The sequence below is a fragment of the Homalodisca vitripennis genome, chromosome 7 (assembly GCF_021130785.1).
Source record: "Homalodisca vitripennis isolate AUS2020 chromosome 7, UT_GWSS_2.1, whole genome shotgun sequence".
Taxonomy (NCBI): Eukaryota; Metazoa; Arthropoda; class Insecta; order Hemiptera; family Cicadellidae; genus Homalodisca; species Homalodisca vitripennis.
Genome location: NC_060213.1, coordinates 109,883,483 through 109,907,402, shown reverse-complemented (window position 1 = coordinate 109,907,402; position 23,920 = coordinate 109,883,483). Strand labels below are relative to the sequence as shown.

The 23,920-nt window shown below is 34.3% G+C and overlaps 1 protein-coding gene across 2 annotated transcripts; it reads left to right on the top strand.

Annotated features, from left to right (window-relative positions):
* Positions 1-1,210: 1,210 nt before the first annotated feature.
* On the top strand, positions 1,211-15,821 carry LOC124366202 (UDP-glycosyltransferase UGT5-like). 2 transcript variants are annotated; one of them, XM_046822570.1, is made up of 7 exons: positions 1,211-1,339; positions 8,093-8,218; positions 8,412-8,550; positions 10,231-10,820; positions 12,548-12,767; positions 13,473-13,692; positions 15,482-15,821. In XM_046822570.1, the coding sequence occupies exons 2-7, from the start codon at positions 8,120-8,122 to the stop codon at positions 15,777-15,779; spliced, it is 1,566 nt and encodes a 521-aa protein (XP_046678526.1). In that variant the 5' UTR covers positions 1,211-1,339; positions 8,093-8,119; the 3' UTR covers positions 15,780-15,821. The 2 variants fall into 2 exon arrangements, with proteins under 2 accessions (XP_046678526.1, XP_046678525.1); XM_046822569.1 differs by lacking the exons at positions 1,211-1,339; positions 8,093-8,218 and having other exon boundaries at positions 8,275-8,550.
* Positions 15,822-23,920: the final 8,099 nt, after the last annotated feature.

Sequence of the window (23,920 nt, the reverse complement as noted above, 5' to 3'; positions counted from 1 at the left end):
TAATGGGGAACCTATCACTAATCCTTTATGTTGTATGTAAATCCTACCACCTAAATAGTTTACTTCCAGAACCTCTTTTAGAAGGATAATTAGTTCAGATGTTGTTTCTGGCAACAAACTAGATTTATTTAGGTGATTATTTACTATTTTTAAAGTTTTTTTGAATACATGCATTTGTTAAAACCTTTACATCCAATGATGCCAATAATACCCGAAAGTATTAATTAATGTTAATACGAATTCCCATATATATCATTCTATCTACATTAAATCCTGTTATCGTATATAAATGTAGGTGGTAGTATCTAATGTGGGTAACAGACTTCGCTGAGGTCTCATGCAAATTTAAATTTCTATAACTCATTTTATTACTGAAATGTTCTGAAGACAGTTTGAAAGACATATAATAATAGATAAAATATTTTTTACTACACTTAGCCAAATTCTATCGTTACAAAAAATACAGCTTCTTAAAACAAATTTTTGTGTGTTCAGAAATGAAGTTTCATGTAAATTTTTTATGGTTAGAATTCTTTATTTAAAGTTTGTTGTTGATGATGGATGAATTGAAAGGATAGTAGGATTTTTTACATTTGGCACTGTTTTATGTTAATATATATATATATATATATATATATATATATATATATATATATATATATTTGATATATAACAATAAATGACAATATCCAAAAGGGGTATACAGCTACAACTACTCCAACCCTACAAATCAGTGTTAGAAAAAATAATAAAAGTGCAAATATACCTATTTAACGTCTATGAGCATTACATAATGGCACATTGATAATAATTCAATTTTTATAAAATAAGATACTATGAAGTTTTAAATTTGTTTGGTACCTTTACATCATTACAGAAGCAAGATTTTAAACTAAAATTTGGTTGTTTTTAAGTATCTGGAAAGTATTGGAAAGAGAGTTTCAACAACAAAACTTCATATGACACTGTACATAGTTTTGTTTTGGAAATAGAATTTTACTATACAGAAGGTTTAAAAATACAGAAATCTGTTTTCACGTAATTAATAATGAGAAAACATAAAATATAGCTGTACAGATAGTAGAAACTTGATAAGAATTCTTAAAGTGAAAAGTAATACAAGTATTGTACTTCAGGTGACTGTCGTATTAGTAGAGCAAAGTTATGTAAAAATATCTATCAGTAAGATAAGTGACTGGCAGATTGAGCTAACGGTTTGAGGTCAACGATGACTTGTACACTCTTATCCTAATCTTCTTCATTCGTATCACTTGTTTGTTGGTAGTAACTTCAAAATACAATCTGCCTCTAGCCAGGTCTCATCTCTAGCTCTCTTAAGGTAAAAATAAAGACTCATGATTAGGATTAGAGATTATGCATGTAAATTAAAATATTATTTATGAAGATATAATTATTTGTAGTAGGTAACTTCATTACAATGTGTGTTATAATTATAGTGGTAAGAGTACTTTTATAGATTTATATCTATTATACAATTACAGAAGTATGGTTTATTTGGAATTTTAAATATTTTTATTAAATATAAGTTCTAAACAATATCCTTTTTTCATAAATGGATATATGGATATATATATATATATATATATATATATATATATATATATATATATATATATTTTGCTGTTATTTTAGTTAATGTTTCATTCCAATTTTATATAATTAGATTTTATACTGTTTAACATATACATTACCAGTAACAATTAAAAATGTTTAAGATGTTTTTATGAAATATTATATTTTATAAACATGAATATAATAGGCTGAAATAACAAATCAATTTACACTTTAATAATGTAAACTGTTATTGTGACATTCTATTTGTATTTAAGTTAGCAAGCTGTTTAATAGAAATTACTCGTATATAATTAATCTAAACAATTTTGTTCTTGATTATGATTTGTTTAAATTTTATTAAGTTTGAGTATTTTTTTTGGTAAGTTTATAAAATGTATACAAGTATGAAATATACATGTTTACTTACCAGACGTTTTGTAACTTAAGCATACAACAGAAATAGCTGTACTGCAATTAATAAAATTGCTATAAATTGAGAGATAAAGCAATGTTGATTAAAGTATCTGTTGCGATCTCATGAATTAATCTTGTTAATTAATTATTCTATTAATTTCTTTCTTTCTTCTTTCTTAATCTTAAGAGCTATATATGTAAGATTCTTACCTAACTAAAACGACTTTATATCGCTTCAATTACTCTTCTCCAGAATTAAATGTTTTAGTGAATAAAACCAAAAGTAAGTTATTTACAGTAAATAAAATGTTACAACAGAGTACTTCTGCCAACATTATTAACTTATACACTATATACAACAACGTACAAATTCCATTAACTTCAGTATTTTAATAAGATAAATTCTTACCTCCAAACAAATTTAGTCCATTTCATGTTTGGTGTGTGATGGAGGTTATTGCATGTTTGCTTATTGTGATCAATGTTTACTTTGTATCGTTTAACAATACTATTGGCCAGCGAATTATTTTTAGTTCTTGTGTCATCTCTGCTTATATGACGGGCCTTTAACAAATACAAATTTGATATTGAGATGTTCCCAATGGACTACAGTATCTAAAATAGGCATCAAAACTTAATCATTTGACTTTATCAACTTGTGAAGTTACATAGTAAACGCCAACCATAAAGTTGCGTATAGGTATAAAAAGAACCTATATTTCCAAGGATCATTCAGAAGGAAATTTCCATTTTAAACGATATATCAATAAAAGTTGTATAATCTACACTATTTGAAACAAATTATTGAATTCATTAAGATATTTTATAAAGTAATACAAAATTGAATCTAACAAAACTTGTAATATTTTCAAAGTTAATTTTTTTTATATTTCCCTTTTTTGCTATGACTTATAAATTTGCATTTACCTAGTAAAACATAAATTTTGGATTACTATGATGTGGTATTTATTATGGTTGTATGTAAAGTAATATTTTATATGGACCTATCAAAAAACCATTGTATTTTTGGTCAATTTGCTACTTTTTTGAATGTGTTAGTATAACACGTACGTATTATGTAATGTTTGCAATGTGTTTCATATTTTGTTATTAGATGATAAATTGTGTGATGAATATTTTGGCTACTTTAGTTTTTTCAGTAACATTTTTGGTACATGCTAACGGAATTTGCTAAAATGTTTTGTGCTAAAATGGTTCAACATTTACTAGTTGTTGCAGATAATTTTTGACTGAGTGCAAAAATTTTTTTCTGGTTCAATACTAAATACTCAAATTTTAAATACCTTGGTAAAAATAAGTATAAATATATATATATAATATATATTATATATATATATATATATATATATATATATATATAATAAGTTTACCTTTGTATAATGCCTGTACACTCATAATGGTTTATAAAACTCTAGTAAATCAGCTGAAATGGTTGTGACAGAATAAAAGTTACTATATGGGCAGTTGGGGGATTAAAATCCAAGTTATTTATGAAAACGGCCAGTATGCTTAAGCTTTTAAATTATTCCAATATTAAATTTATTCAAAACCTAAATTAAATTTACCTAAAATTGATAGACCAAAGCAATACGTTTACTACGGGTAAAGCTAGATAAGTACTTTAGGAATGCAACTATCCGAAGTCGATTAGACCAAGCTTAATTTGGATGACTGAGGTAGTGGATAAGGCAGACAGCCGTTAAAACTTGCTCTCTGGTGGTATTGATATCTAAAACTGAGCAGCAGCATCTCACCCACACACATAGGAGCCTACAGCAAGTGTCAACGTTCGTTATTTATATTTTTAGAAAGTAATAAATTCTTTACATAAGGCAAGGTAATAACATATCAGTATATATGTAACTAATAGTTAAACTATTTATTCTAACTATTGTATGTAAGAAAGTAAAAAAAAACTAACACATTTATATCGTCGTAATATTTCGGCATGTGAAAAAATACCGCTACAACTGACTCAGTCTGGATTCTCCAGCAGTCTCTTGCTAGTCATTCCCTGCTGTAACACCCTTGAATGACAATGTGTTGTCAGACAGTGTGATTCTCATACTATATTAATGTGTAGAACAATTAAAACAAAGTTTTAGTTTAGTAATTTCTGATTTAAAGTGGATGTATACTGGAAAATATCCATTGTATAACCACAGTCATACTTACATCTCAGCATTCTCACGACACAATCACACAGACTTCGGATCCATGATTTTCAATCATCCCAACGGCTCGTCATGAATTCATCAACCGAGTAAAACGCTTTAGACACCAACAGGCGTCTGAGACGAGTTTTGAATTGATTGAGGTTGTTGGAGTTTTTGATATCCTGAGGGAGCTTGTTGATTAGTCTGACACCCACCTGCTGAGGGAGGTGTTGCGATAATGCCAGTCTGCGTTGATGAGTTCGCAAGTTGTCCCTGCCTCTAGTTTCATATTGGTGAACGTCCCTGCCACTTATCAAGGCACATCTCGATCTGCAGTACACGATCACCTCAAAAACGTAAAGGCAGGGCAATGTCATCAATCCCAGCTCCCCGAAAGATGCCCTGCACGACTCTCTATAATTCAGTTTTAAAATTATCCTGACTGCTTTTTTTTGGAGCCTGAAAACCCGTTCCATTTTGTTTTTGGCACATCCTCCCCAGAGTCTTAATCCGTACACAAGATGTGGATGGATTAGGCTGTAATAGGCCGTTTTTAGAACCTCTAGGGTACAGAACTTTGCTAGGTGCCGTAGGGCAAATATGCCTGTGGTAACTCTAGCACAGATGCTATCAACATGATCATTCCAGGTCAGTCCTCTGTCAAGGAACATCCCCAGAAACTTTGTAGAATCTGTATCCTGTAAAAGGGCATCATCCGCAAAGACAGAAGGTCGCATCGAATAATCATTCTGACGAAGACAAAAATTGATGACGTTTGATTTTGACTGGTTTGTTGTCAAGTTCAATTCTGTGAAATATTGAATGCATGCGTTCAATCCCACAAAAGATTTGATTTCCAGGTCCAAGGATAGATCCCTGAGGGACACCATGAGCCATTTTTATTTTGCTGGAAACGACGCTCGAGATCATCACACGCTGATCTCGATCTTTTAGATAAGACGTGAGCCATAAGTGTGGGAGACCCCGGACGCCACATTTTTCTAACTGTTGCAACAGTGTCCCGAGATGCACACAGTCAAAGGCTTTGGAAAGATCGAGGAATATGCTTAGCACATGTTCAAGACCTTCCAGTCCATCGACAACATTGTCCAGAAGGCTGTTCACCGCGTCAATAGTGGATTTGTTTTTTCGGAATCCAAATTGTTCTGGATTCAGAATTTTGTTTTTTTCTAGAAAGCTTTCCAGTCTTTCATAGAATAATTTTTCAAAAGTTTTGCTGAACACAGGAAGAATTGAGATTGGAGGATCGTCTTTTTTTTAAATCGGAATGACTTTGGCAGTCTTTAAAGAAGATGGAAAATTTCCAGTTTCAAATGAGAAATTGATCAATTTTGTGAGCGGTCTCAAATGTGCTTATAGCAACGTTTGAGTAGCCATACTGACATCCCATTGGCGTCACTGGTTTTTTTTGTGTTCAGCCTCTGTATGACATTTGCTACCTCCCCCTCCCACACAGGGGCCAAGGCCATGGATGCAACCGGATCACTGACTTCTCTTCCGTGTGACTGAGATTCTTTAAATGACGAGTTCATTGTAGCCACGGTAGAGAAGTATTTATTGAATTGGTTAGCCACTTGAAATTGATCTTCGTAAATTTTGTTTTCAATTTTGATTGCAATCGGTTGGGAAGACTTTTTTGAGTTTATATCTCGAGAAAGGTTGTTAATAATTTTCCAAGCAGTTTTTGAGAAATTTTCACAATTACGTAAGGCTCGATTGATGTCATAGGTTTTGGCGGCTCGTATGACTTTTCTATAGATCCTGCGGTATGTTCTAAAGAAAGTTTTGAAATCTTCGTTTTGGGTTCGAATAAAAATGTTGTGGTAGAATTTAAGCTTGTCTCGAGATATAAGAATTCCTTTAGTCAACCAGCCATTTTCCGTGGTTTTTGATTTTGTTTAGTTTTTTTAAACGGACAAGCAACATCCAAATAATAATTGAAACTGTTACTGAAAGCTTGAAACCTATCCTCAACATTCTCAAACTCATTTAAAAATGCCCAAGACTCGCGCTCCAGCAATTTATTCAGTCAGCAAATGTTTTGAAAATTGACAGATCTTGCAATTTTATATTTTGAGTTTTGATTTTCCAGCTTGCATCCACGAACCAGGACCTCCTGCGCAAAGTGGTCAGAGATCGCAGTGTATAAAACAGAGACCGTGGTGCCATGAATGTTGGTGATCACATTGTTGATGGCTGTGCTCGTCGTAGCGGTCACCCGTGTTGGTGAATTCACAGACCAATTTAGGTTGAAGGAGTTCAGAATATCGCGCAGCCGCTGGGTGAGGGGGTCGGTGAGGTCCATTACATTAATGTTGAGGTCACCGATTATGAGAAACTTCATTGAGTTTGAAAAAATAAAATTCATGAGTTGTTCTAGTTTTTCAAAAAAGGAGTTAATACAGCCATTGGGGGATCTGTACACCCCAATGACTGTTATTTTACCGAAATAATTGGAATTGATTTTGATGCCATCGGCTTCAAAATCCATGTCAGCACTGCAGTTAATTTTGAAAGGTTCAAATTTGAAAAATTCTTTCAAAAAGATTGCCACACACACCACCCCCTTTGAAGCTTGTTCGACAGAAATATTTTGCCAAAAAATAATTTGGAATTTTGAAAAGGTGGATTGTTTCAGGGAAAAATCCGTGCTCAGAGACTATAAACACATCTGGTGTTTGCTCTTCGCACATTAAAGCCAATTCATCAATTTTGTTTGTTGCAATCTGAGCGTTTTGGTAAACCAATTTAATCTTTTGGGTTGAATTTGAATTTCGAATTTTTTGAGGTTTTTGAAAATTTTGATTTCGGTAATTTTTTTGCTGCAAGACTGGATCCTAAGTCATGCCTAGGTCTGCTTCGTACAGTGTGACATTGTCAAGTTTTTTGAAGCCGGAGAGCGTCCCTTTTGCACATCACTGCCTAACGTGGGCGATCCCCTAGCTGCTTCCGCGTAGGTGATGTGCTGATGGTTCAGTCTCTGTTGAGGGGCGATAGCCGACTCTCCATTAGTCGCAGCAGACATGGGGATGGCAGCGGGCGGAGCGGAGGTGGCTGGGCCAGTCATATGGTCAGGCGGCGGCGCAGGCATCCTGGATGTTGTCCGAGCGGGTTTCTGCGTTGCGAGGCTCTTCACAATCAACCCCGCCAGTAGTCGCTTGCCCCGCATTGATAGATGTTGACCGTGCTTCGTGAAGTGCCTACGGCCGATCTCATTGAAGTTAATCACCCGGGCGTTGTACCGAGCCGCCAGTTCTTCACTGTAGGCATTCACGAACACGGTCTCATCGTGGATGGGGTGGTCAGGTTGCAGGTCATGTCTGTACGGCAGAGTGACAAGGGCCAGCTCAGTGTTGGCTGGTCTGGCGGTGATGTGAGCTTCCAGGTGGCGGTAGATGTTATGTTGCTCTCCCACTGCCAAGTCGTTGGTACCAGCAATTAGCACCTGGCAGTGGGGACCAGGCCGAGTTGGTGTTTGATTCACGATGTCAAGCAGCCCCGCGCCGGGCATGTATATGCCACTGACCGAGGTTGAGGAGCCGGTTATATTTTTCACCAGTCCTGCAATAAAACGGGCATGACTGTCGCCCATTATACCAACAGACTGGAAGTGGGAAATTTTGGTCAGAGGAGATCTTAGGGTTTTTGGGACGTTATGGGTTTCATCATGACGGGGTGAGGTTTTCAATTTATAATTATTTTTCCTTTTTGGTTTGTGTGGGAGCTTGGTTTTGGCTGCTGGGGGTATTTTATTTTCGCTTGAGTGTTTTTTTTGTGTAGCAGGAAAAAGTTTTTGTTTAGTTTTTATTTCTGTCCATGGATAGCCAAGAGCCACCACATCCTGCTCCACTAAGTGCTCAGTCTCAGCTATTGTCTATTGAAGTATTAATGCTTGTTTCTGCCAGGTGAAGCTGTGTTGTCTAGACAGCAGGATGAGATTGTGGGTTTTGTGTCTGCTGCTGATGGTGGTCTGCAGTGCGCACACTGCCCGTATCCTTGCTATACTCCCCATGATAGCCAAGAGCCACCACATCCTGTTCCACTAAGTGCTCAGTCTCAGCTATTATCTATTGAAGTATTAATGTTTGTTTCTGCCAGGTGAAGCTGTGTTGTCTAGACAGCAGGATGAGATTGTGGGTTTTGTGTCTGCTGCTGATGGTGGTCTGCAGTGCGCACCCTGCCCGTATCCTTGCTATACTCCCCATGATAGCCAAGAGCCACCACATCCTGTTCCACTCAGTGCTCAAGTCTCTGGTTAGTAAAGGCCATCACGTGACAAGCTATACCACCATTCCACTGGCCAAGCCCTTGAATAACTACACAGAAATATTTCTCGAGAACATCGTGTCCGCTGAAAAAGCCAGTAAGTCCACAAGCTAACATTGGTCTGGGTGTAGAGACATCTTCATCAATAGTATTTTTTTTGAACAGATTCCAATCCTCATACATATAAATTTAGTTTATTATTACCAGAGTTTGTTACAACTTATTATAAAACTGGTATGGAAAGAAATTTGCCTGTGCCCTCTTCAAAGTGCTCTCTTTGGGATGTATACATTTTTCCATCAGGCACCTCACTTCTTTGAAAAAAAGTTTAATCGAGGACTCGTACATTAAATTAGCAGATCAATTGATCAGTCAACCATCATCAGTTGTAATCGAGTCGCTTTAATTGCCAATCCTGTAAAATGAACTAACAAGATATCCCATGTATCAAGCGGATTAGATATTTGTGCTAAACCAATATTATAATAAATAATTGATAACCACTGACAATACTAATTAAATAAGACTGATGTAATATACATTATTTTTAATAAATAATAATATGTGATTTAATAAGGAGCACCTTTTACTACCTTTAGTTTGTCAGATCCCTTATCTAGCAAGCTTTATATATTCGTTATTTTATTTCAAAAGTCATCCACAATAGGTAACTGTTGTTTTAAAAGTTTTGTCTCATCCCTTATCTAGCAAGCTTTATATATTCGTAATTTTATTTCAAAAGTCATCCACAATATGTAACTGTTGTGTTAAAAGTTTTGTCTGATCCCTTATCTAGCAAGCTTTATATATTCGTAATTTATTGCAAAAGTCATCCACAATAATTAACTGTTGTGTTAAAAGTTTATAGAGTCAAGTATAAAAAAAGAAACTGAAGGTTTGTAATATGAACTGATTTTATTGGTATATTGTTAGTATAATATTCAAACAATGCAATAATGACGCACTAAAAACCATTGTTTATGATTTAATTCAATCCCACATTTCTTAAAGTGTAATGATTTATGGAATAACGTCCATGAAAAATTTAGATAGGATATGGCTTCAGCAAAAAAGGCCATAAAGAATAATTTTTAATTTAAATAGAGGGGAATCTGAATTTTTAAATGTTTATAGTTTATATATTTATGAAACTATTTAGTTGTGTAACGAAATAATACAACACTTTTGGATGGCAGAACACCAATACAACACAAGAGCTCATTGAATTGTTGTGTATCACAGAATAGAGCTCTTTAAAAAAAAAAACTACTTCAAACGGTGAAGATTTTTTTACTGTTTGCCTGAACCGTTTTAACTTAAAATAGAAAAAAATACTGCAAAATTTTTAATTTTACTTTAAGAATATTTCTTTAAATCTTCATTTTTATCTTTAGACGAATTTTTTTGTGAGAGATAAGTAGATAAGGTGTTAAATTAGACTATAATATTATGATCTGTTTTATGATTTTAATGACTTTATTTGTCTTTGCCTCTATTGCACATAAATGTTTGTATATAGAATAAAGAAAAATTTTATAGTGTTTACTGTTGACATGGACAGTTATGCACTCAGTAATCTCAAGTGTTACTGTTAATAAAAAATTATCTGAATTTCAGCCTCTAATTCAGTAATAGTTTTCTCACACTTATTTATGTACACTCAATAATAATAAATTATAAGTCGTTGAGGCACTAGCTATTATAGTTATTACATGCAATGACATGATAGTTTACAAAATGTGGAACATAACAATATTTAATAAATGTCATTTTCTAGTATCAGCCGACCAGTTGAAGGTAGTTTTAAATCTGTCGCCCATAGCATTTTCTACAATGTTATTCAAGGAAGGCAGAAGAATTATAGAGAAGACATTTGAAAATAATAAAATTCAAGAACTCATAAAATCAAAAGAACACTTTGATCTGATCTTCCTGGAGACATCGTTTGCTCAGGAGCCTTTACTTGCTTTTGGGCACAAATTCAAGGCTCCGGTCATCACACTGCACCCTTTCGGTTCGTTCAGCCTCATCAACACTATCATCGGCAACCCTCTGTGTCTCGCATATGTTCCGGACTTCAGTCTAGCTCACTCGAATCGCATGACGTTCTATGAAAGAGCCATCAACTCGTACTCCATACTGAAGACCTTGTATCTGTACCATTACGAGTACTTGCCGTCGTTGGACACGTACACGAGGCAGATGTTCCTGGACCCTACACTTCCACCTGTTGTCGACATGTTGAGGAACACGTCTCTGGTTGTGAACAATGCACACCGCACGGTGCACTACGCTCAGCCCTACACACCTAACCTTCTCCCGGTGGGAGGAATCCATCTGTCACGACAACGAACACCTCTGCCTAAAGTGAGTTCCAAGTTCATTACAGTAAAAGTGTTTTACATGTGATTTTTACTAACAAAAATTACAGAATTGTTACTTGGATTCAAAACAAAAATTGATTCTTAAAAAGGGATTTATATCTTCTTGACAGAACTGCACTGAAAGCTTCAGCTATTTTCTATCAAAAGGCTGTGTGTATTCATCGGATAAAAAATTTGAGACTTGTATCAAACTGAAACATGCTTTTTGATTAAAAAATCTGCAAATGAGATAGAAATATAACTATCGTATTGCATAACTAATTTGAACTTGTCATGCCACGTCGAAAAAATTTCAAAAAGGTTAATACAATTAGTTTTTTGTTAAAAATGTGATTAAATGTTGTTAGTTTTGAAGTTTCGAGAACAGTGTATTTTGCTGTGTTTCAAAGAGTTTAAAACATGGTATAGGAATCTGGAGAGGAACAACTTTAATAAGTTTAAACAGAATATTCTTAGTACAAAAAAGAGCTGTAAGAATTATTAACAAAAAATCCCACTGATCCTTGAAGGAAGCTTTTTAATGATTCAAAAATCATGACTTTATGCAGTTTATACCTGCATGAGTTATGCAACTATTACACACAACATAATAATATTTCCTGACATAACTTTATATAGATAAAACAACATAGCTCTTCAAAATTTGAAAAAATGATTTTTAAAGTAATAAATAAAACAATGAAATGCAACAAAGAATTGGTGTCCAGCAAAAGGTTTTTAAAGGAAATAAAAAAAAATACTTTGTTAATGAAAGCATACTATTCTGTAAATGATTGTTTATGACCCTTTCATATAAAATAGGGTTTTTAGTTTTTAAATTGTAATATTAGTTTTAGATTATACTAATTTATATATTAGATAATATTAGATTTTTATTGTTATAATTGATATTTTATAGTCAACAATGTTTCAAACTCTTAATGAATCTTTATATTAAGAATTCGTTAACTTTGCGTTATTTAAAAAATGTTATGTGATTACCTTATGACTTTATATTAAAATCTAAGACAATTTTCTTAGTACCTTATAATTTTCTACATAGACTGAGAAATAAAAATCTATCTTCTATTTTCTATTATCGTCTAAACTTGAGTTATACAAGTCATAAGGTCATATATTGCAACTGGTAAGGTATCATAAAGCAATTGTCTTTGATGTCTCTGCAACACAAACCTATATCCTGAAAAAGGTAAGGATAATAGGACCACATTTCAACTAAGTAATGTTACATTTAGCTGATTAGAACAGCAAAATTTATAACAGCTGATTGTTGTGTCTCACGAACAGTGCTGTCACATAATGACAGTTTATATTGTTTAGTACATGGTTAAAAAAATATAATTACGTGTCATATATCTTAAGAAATTTCCTAAAACTTATATTGTTGGATTTGTAAGGAAAAAACTATAATCAAAGTAAAGGTAGGACTATAAATGCATAATATTAAAATTACCTTTGTAAAATGGTTGATTCGTGTTAATTAAAAAAATAAAGTCTTTTTGTGCAAGCATTCTTGAAAGTTACATATCTCTGTTTTGACAACTCTTTTCACAAATATTATAAATATATATGTTTGATCTATATAGTGTGTAAGTGTTTATATCCATTTTATCCTCTAATTCTGCATGGAGTTCATCTACACTTTTGTTATACAATTCATTACTAGTGGCATAAACCAAAATGAGTGAAAAATTCCTTTTGCTTTGCTAGGAAATGAAACAGTTTCTAGACGAAGCTAAGAACGGTGTGATATACTTCAGCTTGGGGTCTTTCGTCCCGGATCACTTACTGCCGAAGGAATACTTCGACAACTTCATCAATGTATTTCGTAGATTACCTCAGAGAGTGATGTGGAAAACCGGCTCTGATCTCAAGCACCTCCCGGACAACATAATGATCGGCAAGTGGATGCCTCAGCAGGACATTCTGGGTGAGCACCATTATACACACAACTGTTGTACCTGACCGTGCTCACAATCCGGATTTGGTCGTGAACTCCTAAACCGAATCCCTATCAATATTATATTTTCTCTCTAAGAATTTGCTCTTAACACGGCATAAATGATTGCAGTAGCAATTCTATTGGTTGTTTCATACAATAGCTTTCTAAAATATCGTTATATGGAAACATTGAATTAGAAGGACTTAATCTGTAAACTTAACACCTCTTAAACAACTTACCTACTCCTTAGCAGACAGATTACTTTACAATACAAGTACTAGATTTTGCTCAAAAGTGTATGAATACAAATATATTCTACCATTTAAATATATATATATATATATATATATATATAATTAGTTTAAAGAAAATAAGCAAAATACTAGCATTTCATAACGTTTTATTCCCTGAAATGTTTTTTTTACAATCATTTCATGATGAAATATAGTCATTTCTTGTTGAACTGAATGTCTTCTCTTACTTTTGTTATTTTTGCGGTATATCAATTTTCGAATTATTTTTTTTGTTAGACTTTGATATAACATTTTTTAGTTTACAGTATAGGGCTACTATAACAAATACATTAAGAAAATAAGCAACATAGTACCCTTTCATTGATATTTCCTAACAATTGTTTTTGGAATCATGCCATTATTACTCTACGATAGTTCTAATGTTAAATTTCTCTTGCAGCCCATCCAAATGTTGTGTTGTTCATGACTCATGGAGGTATATTGAGCCAACACGAAGCCATCAGTGCCGGCGTGCCAGTGGTCTGTATTCCATTCTTTGGTGACCAGCCCATGAACGCAAGATTTTATGAGGAACACCAGATCGGAGTCAGAATTCTGTTCGGTGATCTCTCAGAGGAAAGCATATTTCATGCTGTAAAAATGGTTTTGGACGATCCAAAGTAAGTAGTGGTTTATAGTGACCTAGTCTTCATATCAGTTTAGAGCAGTGCAATAGTTTCAACAATAATGTTAAACTTGTTGTAAGTTCAAAGATGCACGTGTGTCGGGTGCAGGAAACCTGTGTTATTATTTAACTTGAGTTTAAAAGAACTAAGCTCCATCATCTGGGCAACCCAACGGATATCCAGGAGCAGCACGTCACTAACCGCAGATGAGGGAGTGGGCTGTCCTTGTGTCAAAGGCTTCAGAGCCTTTAGTGGGTAAAGGTGATCCTGTTCGCTCTAACCGGGTGTAGCAGGAGGTGGCCTAAACCCTATCCTTACCCATCCTGAACTTCCTGTCACACTGGATCCTGCGCTCCTGTGTAGAGATCCTCAAAGGACTTGGTGCAATGATAGGTTTCTCATGCTGCTACTGGTCAGTAACCAGTTAACGTTGTGCACAGTTCTCTGCATCACAAATAACAGCTTCAGTAGCACTATAGGTCTAAAATCAAAAGTTTCTTCTGATATATCTGAGGTAGAAGAAACTCAGAGCTATTCCTCATGATGTATCTATCTTGTGTTAAATGACTTGTACTTGTGTCTCATAATGCTGGAACTGTATTTAAATAAATTAACGTCTCGATACAATGCATCTGCGTCGTCAGTATCAATACTTTGGAGGGGGGCGAATGTAGGGTCCAGGGTACTCCCCCGGAATATGTGGGGTTAATCTCTTGGAAAATTGTTGAAAAACTGTGACCTTGAAATTACATTTGAACACTAATTTAAAACCAAAAATATTACATTTCTACAAGCAGGATTTTCATAAAAACATTTTTTTTTGTCTGACAATTTGTCTAAAAATAAAATTGAAAATAGGTGTTAAATGAAAAATTAATTATCAGGTTTAAAAATGATTTATTTTACAAACACTGTTGTTATTAAATGTGATCTATCATATCACAACGTAAACATTAACTTAAAAAGTATAGAAGTCTCTCTTTCCAGTACATTATAACAATCCAAATTGATCCCATGCTAAAGGAGGTATACTAGAGGTATATGCAGTGCGGGCGGACTGCGGAGCCCTGAGTGGCGATATTTCTGTAAAATTTCTTATAAATTTGAGGGGACAAAACTTACTTTTTAAATGTAGGGGGGATGCGTCCCCCATGTTCCCTATGGTGGTGACGCGCCTGATGTAATGTATATTTGGGCACGCATTCTTAACACGCTGTGTGATATCAACCTTGTACAAGTGGTTCATTGATGTTGTACCAGCAGCGATTGGAGCGATAAAAAGTTTTATTGGCGATGGGATCAAATCAACAATCTGAATTATATTAACATAAAGATGTAGCTGTATCTATACTTCATGTAATGCGTTATACATAGTTTTGATAGAACTGCGTTTTCATTTCTTCGTTCTAGCTAACAATACCAAGTAACTGCTGCGACAATAACATGGAATTGCTCCAACAGCAGTATTTCTCCCGAATAAGGATACTTTAAGTAAAGTTTATTAGTTTAGTTGTTGTATGAAACAATTTGATTGTGTAAATTGCATACGTTGTTGGAAAAATATTTTTAAAATTGGCTATTTCCTTATTTTTATATAGTGCATCGTTTTTGCTTAACTATTTTAAAAATGTGAAATTAAATATCAGATTTAACATTAACATGTCAATCTCTAGAGACTCAAGATTTGGTCCAACCAAAATACTAAAATCTAAAAAAAATTAATATTTTCCAACCTTATAAGTGTTTTCAGTACATTGTACAGTATTTCAAAAAATGTATTCAGGTACAGAGAAAACATGAAGAGGATGCAACACATCTACAATGATCAACCAGTATCACCCGAAGACTCTCTCGTGTTCTGGGTGGAGTACGTGCTGAGGCACGGAGGCGCTCAGCACCTCAGGCCTGCCTCGGCAACGATGCCATGGTACCAGCTCTACTTACTAGACGTCGTATCAGTGTTGCTGCTGACCACTGCAGCTCTCATCACATCTCTTTATTTTGTCATTAAAAAAATATTTTCTTCTTTGAAAAGACTAATAAATAGTGATGGAACTCTAAGTAGCAAGAAAAATAGTTGAGTCAAATGTATTTCTAATAAAGATTATTTTTGTTAATTTAAAGGGAAATATTATTTTAACGGCCTCTTTCTTTTGATATGCAATAATTTCTGGCTGACGAGGAAGTTAAATTCATCAACATTGAAAATTGGTTTTCAAAATACTTCACACTCACACTTGATTGAGAGACTAAATGTAATAAAACGAGTACAATGCCTCTTAATGGCCTTAAGTTGGGTCTTGTATAATCAGGGTTAATTTCTTATGCTTTTTCTTACAATGTAATCAATCTCAAGCGGATAAAGTGGGTGATGTTAATCGTGCAGTACATCAAAGCAGATAAAGATTTGTGATTTTACTCTTCAATTTGCTTAGTTTTGTGCAAAAAGGTACCGTAGTAAATATATTGATTTTCAAATATTGACTTTCCAGATTTTGTGATATAGCGTATAAAATTAAAATCTTCACTGGTGGTTTATAGTAAGTGGAACCGAATACTCTCAATATAATTCTACGATTTGAAAGTAAGCTAGTGTTGATCGTCTTTAGTACAAATAAGTACGTTTCATAACTGCTGCCTGTGAAATTTGCGTAGAAAGTCAGGAGCGCTTGGCTACACGGTTGTGTCTGTGTTGCGTGTCTACTCTTGCGTCTAGTAACATCACTCCAGAACGTATTCTTGTATAACATGAGCGTTCTTGTAATTTTTTTTTATTTCAGCATTAAATTAGTTAGGCTAGCTGTTCTATAAATGGAATTTGTTTCATAAAATTAATTATAATTCATGGTTTTTTTTATCTATGTATTCATCTTTACGACGACTGAACCATTCTGTGGGGACACAGATGGAATATTTGCCTCCGAAAAGTTGTTTTGCGCCACAAAATCCGTAACAAGTACTCAAATGTGTATAGTGGTATTTAGGTCTGGATAGTATGGATGCAGTCTAACCAAGCACTGTGTGTCCGTAGTTAGCTGGTATCAGATCAAGGTTGAACTTCTAAATCAAGTTCATACAACTCCAGTTCCACCATGTTGGGTGAATGTCATATATATTTGTGAACAGAAAATTGTTAAATGTGTTTTTCTGCTTGAGTACGTGGGTGTTCGATCACATTGAGTGTGATATTTAATGTTATCCATTAGAATGGCCAAGTTTGGAATAAGTTTGTCAAAAAACAACTTCGAGTACTTAATTTCCCTATGGTAGTCTGATTTTTTTCATCAGATAAAAATAAGCCCTTGGCGAGCATGATTAGAGTGTACGTCAATACAGACTCCACTACCATAGGTTATTCGCAGGAGTCAGCCTATTGTAGTGTAATGGTAAGGGTTCATCCTGGAGAACTGCCTTTTTTATCACAATAACAAGACTTTTAATGCAGAAAAAACGTAATATCTCGTCCACCAGCCATGGTACATTTTACAGATTTGTAGTTAACATACACATTTAACAGAATAGAATAATTTATTGTTCATTGACATTTTATAATGTTTAGATCATAGTAATAAAGTATAAGGATACTATTTTTTTAACCAATAACGTACATACAACTATTAAACTTATGAGAGACTGTGAACTATAGTTATAAAAAGTCCTGATAAGTTGTAAAATTCACTATTCATAAGAAATATTCCCAACATGAATTTGTTTCTATTACCGTGGCTATGGCACTCTTATTAGAATCAGAATTAAAAATCATTTATTAAAAAATGTTATATTAATTAAGTCACATGCTAAAATAATAACAATCATACAAACAGGGTCACTTAATATAGTTTACATATTGGTACAATTTCACATGAATTCTTGAACAGAATATGGACATGTCTAGCAAAATAGTTTTATATTTTCTTAGAAAATATTTTGAGCTATGTTAACGTGTTCAGCTGCTAAGGCAGTGCGTTATAGAGCCGCAGAGCTGAATGCCCTTTTCAAGCAAGTGTCAATCTAAGAGAGTGAGTTCATTTTTCTTTTTCTTTTTTTTTGTAGACTTAATGTATGGAGCAGTGTTAATCTATGGAATGGGTAGATCATACTACCTTTGTGGTGGACAATGTAGTGATGGTTAAAAGTATTTTCTACAAAACATTAGGGATTATTTTTAAAGAAAGTTAAAACTTCAGGTATGTAGATCCTTGGAAGAGTGATGAGATTCAGTTGCTGAAAAAGGCTTACAGTGAGCACGATGACCAGATCCTGACATAATGTGAAAAATCCTTCTTAAAGTTTAAATGCTCTTAAAATTGTACTAGATGACTCCAACAATCAAATAGCATAAGAGTATTTATTTACTGTACACGTAAGCGTAGTAAATTTTTATGGATAGTTTCTTTGCTAACTTACAAGCATTACCACTCAAAAGGCGAAGGTATTTGAAGACAGCTTTGTGCACAGAGTATCAATATGTTTAGACCATTTGAGTTTATCATATAAAATGACATCAAGAAAAGGAGTATAGCCTGATTTTCTGATACCATTTACGCTGAACCTCGCTAAGTCAATGAATGTGATGAGAAAATCATTGTCTTAGTTTCTCTTCATTCAAATGAACACCATCTATCATCTATTAATGCCAAATTATGAGTAATTTATGATAATTTCTACGCTATAAATATCATGACAAGAAGACAGGTTACTTGTGCATATCAAACAATGTTTGAATTCATATTGGAAGGAAGGTCATTAATGTTTAAAGTAAATAAGAAAGGGTCAAGTATGGAGCCATGAGGTACTTCTAAGCTGCCCCTCATCCAACCCGCTTGAAATTATCCTTTATTTGATATTGAAACTGCCTGCTTCCTGTCAGAGAGGTACAAGCAAAGAAGTAAGAGAGCCTCTACAATATCCAGCCACATGTTTCTAGTTTTCCCAAAAGAACAGAAAGCTTGACACAACCGAAAGCCTTGGATAAATCACACTATATCGCACTGACTCACTGTGACCTATCGAAAGCTCCCAAAACGGTCTCCGTGACATTACTAACATCACTAGAAGTTTACTGTCCCTTTCTGAAACCACACTGATTCTATTAAAGTACAAGTTTCGTTGAATGATCATTTCAAACATTTTAGAAAAGGAAGAAAGCAGACTAATTGGTATGTAGTTGGAAATCTAAGATTTTCGGCCCTTTTTATGGATTGGGAATACGACAGATAACTTTAAACTTTCTGGGAAAGTACCCTAAAAAGTATTGGTTTATTAGGTGTGCCAAAGGAAAAACTATGAATTTTGTACATTTCTTAAAAACTTCCTTCGTAACACCATCCCATCCACTTGACTTTGAGTTGTTTGGTTTTGAAGTTTAGCTTAGAACCTCACTTATTGTAGTCAGATTAAACAAACACAGAAAAGGTTTATTTTGTTATTGAAGAGCATACATACTCGCAATATACTCGAGATTTATACATTAAGACAGAGGTTCCCAAACTTTTTTGGCCCACGGCTCCCTTTGAGTACAGATATGGCTTTGCGGCGCACCTAGTATAATTTATCCGTTTTGCATTGCACTTACATTACAATAATTAAATTTTTAGTATAAAAATGTAATAGTTATTTGTTATTATACTTTACGTAGCATTTTTAATAACATTGTTATTACTTTTTTAACAACACACCAGGTTTACCTTGTTCTTACAACGGTAAAAAACATCATTAAACGCACAAAAGTTGGATTGTACTTGATTTATTGCAAAAAATGTAATAATAATAACTTAAAACAACCATAAGAAAAACACGACTCCCTTTATAAGAAAATTCTATAATAGAAATGAAATGCTAACTTGAAAAATATTATACATAAATAACAAAGTCCATAAGTTTCTGTTTCAATGGGACGGATGCGCTTGTTTGTCTTTTATAAGCTCATTGTACCTGGGTGTAAATTTTGATATAGCAACCCGAATTTCCTTTTCAATGTTAAGCTTAGGTCTATACTTGGATTTTATCACTGCAACAGCGGAAAAAAACACACTCGCAAAGGTAAGAACTTGTAAATGGAATAACTGCACGCAAAGCCTTTTTGCTAAACAGTGGAAATTCGTTTTCAATACCATTCCAAAACTCAAACAGGGATTGGGACTGAAATTTTGATTTCAATGACAAGTCCGTTGAAATTTCAATTAGCTGTTCTGCTTCTTCATTGCTGAAGTGTTCAGGCATTTCAGTTTGAAAAGGGTCGTTTACCCACTGCTGCGCTTTGATTTCATCTTTTGGCAGGTAGTCTTCAAAATAACTTTGTACTCTAGACAAGTGCTGAGTCAACATTGTTTTCATTTCTTCTTTTAGAGTAAGATCGTTTTCTTTGAGAAACTGATTTAAAGTTGAAAACATCGAACAATCTCCATTCTTCAAACTTTTTTCCCAAAGCATAAGTTTCTTCTTGAATGCTTCAACTTTACTGGTCAATTGAAAAATATCCGTATTGTTCCCCTGCAAAGACTTGTTAAGAATGTTCAAACGTTCAAAAATATCTGTCAGGAACGCCAGTTTAAGGAGAAAACTTTCATCAATAAACATATCAGCAAGAGCATTATTGTCTTCATTCAGAAAAATGTGGGTTTCTTGCCTCAGCTCAAACAATCTTAGCAGAGAATTGCCCAGAGATAGCCATCGAACACTGCTATAGTACAAAAGCGACGAGTGTTGAGCGCCTGTGTCATCACATAGTTTAGAAAAAAACCGGGATTTCATTGGTCTTGTTTTGATAAAATTTATTACTTGGATCACGGTTTTTATAACTGCACTTAACTCTGAACTGAACTTTGCTGCTGCCAGTGCTTCTCGGTGTATAATACAGTGTGTCCAAACAGCGTTTGGGGCTTTTTCCCGAATGCGAGATTTCAGTCCTTGGTAGTGGCCTGACATTGACCGGCCTCCATCAGTACACAGCCCAACACAGTCTTCCAAGTTAATATCATTCTCCGCCATAAAATTGTTAACAATATCAAACAACTCATTACCAGAGGTGCCTCCTTCAATTTCCTTACAAAACAACAAATCTTCTATCAACTGGTTTTCATTCACATACCTAACGTAGCAAATTAAATTAGCGTCTTTGTGATTGTCAGTAGCCTCGTGTAATTGAATTCCGAACTCTTTACCTCTCAAACTATTTATAAGCTGGTTGTTAATGTCGTCAGATATGTCATCAATCCTCCTGCTTGTTGTATTGTTTGACAGAGGAATTTTAAGAAGCTGCTTCCCTGCATCCTCGCCAATCATTATCTTAGCCATGTCAACGGCAGCTGGTAAAATAAGCTCTTCCGCAATTGTGTGAGGCTTTTTGCATTTTGCAATGTCATATGCCACTTTGAATGAAGCTAAAAGTGCATCGCTGTTAGCTTTGGAATGTTTAGAAAAAGAAGCCTTTAGTTTTACTGCCTCATGTCCTTTCTTTTAAAGAACTCTCTTGGTTTCCCTATCAAGTTTGAGTGGACAGTTTTTAAATGCTGTTTTAGTTTACTATGCAGCATAGATTCGACTGATAAAACCTTCATGCAAACAACACATTGCGGGCGCTCTTCATTATTAATTTCAATACAAGAAAAACCAAAATCTAAATACTTATCGTCATATTTTCTGTATTTTGGTTTACGGCTTCCCTCAGCTGCCTCGGCATCGCTCTTTGCAGAAGTTGACGCGGAATCACTACTTTGTTTACTTCCTTGTTCAGTTTTAGCCGCGCGCACAGACTGGTCCGCACTGTATTGTAGTATGATGACATTTAGGCTCTTGGTAGACAACGGCGGCGCACCTAGCACTAGCTCGCGGCGCCCGGGGGCGCCGCGGCGCACACTTTGGGAAACTCTGCATTAAGAGAAGCCAGTCACATTCACAACACTAGGTCTGCTTGCTGCTTCTTGTCGTTTGTCACTCACTACACTCCGACTCCACTCTAATTTATGCTGCAGAGTACTGCTGTGGTGATCAACCCTTTTTCTTGATTCACTGTGCACAATAATTATTATCTCGTCTAATATAAACGAATTTCAATACCCTTTTGTATTAAAATAACTATACTGACAGAGAGGAAATCATTTACATTATAACATTCCTTTGCTATTCAGTACCTCCTCAGGTTCCTTTTAAAAATTGTCTCCTCAAAAAAATCTTTCAAATTTTGAGAGAGAACATTATAAAAAATTACACTCGCGTGCATCACCCTAGTCTGCAGGGACAAACGATGTGAGGGAGTACGAAGCAAAGTGCTGTGTCTTGTCGGGTAGGCATGAGTGCTTCCCACTAACGGTGACACAGATGCTTCCTCATATAGATGACAACTCTAAAAATGTTAAGGGCTCCAGCTCTCTTTTGGAGCAAAAATGTACGTTCTGCAGAAGAGGCACCACCACACACCTCATTCCATACGCCAGCAACGAAGCGAAGCACCCGTGGTAAGCATTCACCAACCCATCTCTGTCCATAACTTTACTCAGGGTTTGCAATGCAAAACACACTTGACTCAGTTTACCACACGACCTAGATACATGAGTAGACCACTGCAATCTACTATCAATGGTTACAGTGAGTCAACTATCCTCTAAAGCAGTCCGTCATATGTCTTATCAACGATTATTGAGGGACATCACGTTGCAATGTGACTCTCAGTGAGTCACCCATACTTTACAGCAGTCCGTCATATGTCTTATACGATTATTATATACAGTTGTAGTGTGAGTTATGGTTATGATCATAATTACGAATAATTATAGGGCTATATTCTCTTACTTCCGCTTTTCAATATATATTTGAATAATTTAGCTAGTCTACAATTCAATAGTAAAGTACTCTTATAAGCAGATTACAATATGTTTTGTATAATGCAAAAATATATTTACATAGCTATGAGAAGTATGCAGCTTAACCTAGACTTAATAGTAAAATATTTTTAATAACACTATAAAACTAAATTAATTGAAGACAAAGGCAATTATTTTAAAAACCTCCAGAATAATTACAAGTGAACAATATATTATTACAACTAGCTACAATTACAATCGTCTAAGACGTAGGTAAAACAATGATAATAGATTAGAATGTAAATGTTAAACCTTACTATTCCACCAAAAAATTATGGGTATTTTAGTTGACAGTAATAAGAAATTGTATTCATATTTGTCATACTTAAGCAATTTATTGAAGATGGCACTTTATGTAGTAGAATTAGTAATTATATTCCATATAACCACAAAAAAGATAACATATTTTAGTTTAGTCCAGTCAATGTTCTCTTATAGAATCAATATCTAATATCAGGCGCATAACAATATACTGTTATCCATATTTCCAATATTTTTTGCACAATTTATGAAGTCCTTTTTGCATAATATACAATGTATTTTAATAGGTATAATGCTTTTTTATCAATTAGCTGAATATACTGAGTTAATTAGACATTTTGAAATGAAGAATTTAGGCTACTTGAAAATATATAGTATATGTATAACACAATATGAATAAACCTTTAACACTTTATAATTTTTTATTTTTCTTTCGATGTACATTTCGAAATCTGTGATTTCATCTTCAGGTACAAAATAAGGTTAAGTTAATTATTAACATAATTAACTGAAGTGTTAAATTATGGTTTCAGTTTGTTTAACAAACTACACTGATATCAACATGTGACATGTTTTATTTTAATTAATTAGGAAAATATAAGTTCAATAAATCCTGAAGTATTGTTTTATTGAGCTATATGTATAAGAGAATGGAAAATGTCATTTGTCCTCGTCTGCCAGCACCATATCTCTTCTCTAAGACGTACTATAGACTTAAATTTTGCAATTATGAATTAGTGCCCATTACTTCTGAAAAGATTATATAATATTTTTTTGTTAAGTCGTTATTGAATTTGGAAGACCTTTTTTAGAAAGCTAGTAGATGCAAGCAGATTTTTTGCTGCAAGTAGGACCTTTAGGGAGCGAGGCAGTCAGCTTTGAAGACAATTTCAAACTCTGTCTACAGAATAACTTCAGGACGTCTCAACTTGGAGCTGGATCCCAGAGAATACAGCGCTAAACCTCTTGCCAAATAAACTAAGCAAAAACACCTACAACTAGCAACCGAAATAGCGCAGACGACAACACCAGCTGTAGCAGAAAAAAGGCATAGCTACTAGCCCTACCACCGGCATATAAATAAAAGTGGTAGATGCCAC

Excerpts from the sequence above, each read along its gene's own strand:
- LOC124366202 (XM_046822570.1), top strand. The coding sequence starts at position 8,120 with ATGAGATTGTGGGTTTTGTGTCTGCTGCTGATGGTGGTCTGCAGTGCG. Across the intron at positions 8,219-8,411 it reads TGATAGCCAAGAGCCACCAC|ATCCTGTTCCACTCAGTGCT; the intron begins ATCCTGTTCCAC and ends AAGAGCCACCAC. Across the intron at positions 10,821-12,547 it reads AACGAACACCTCTGCCTAAA|GAAATGAAACAGTTTCTAGA; the intron begins GTGAGTTCCAAG and ends TTGCTTTGCTAG.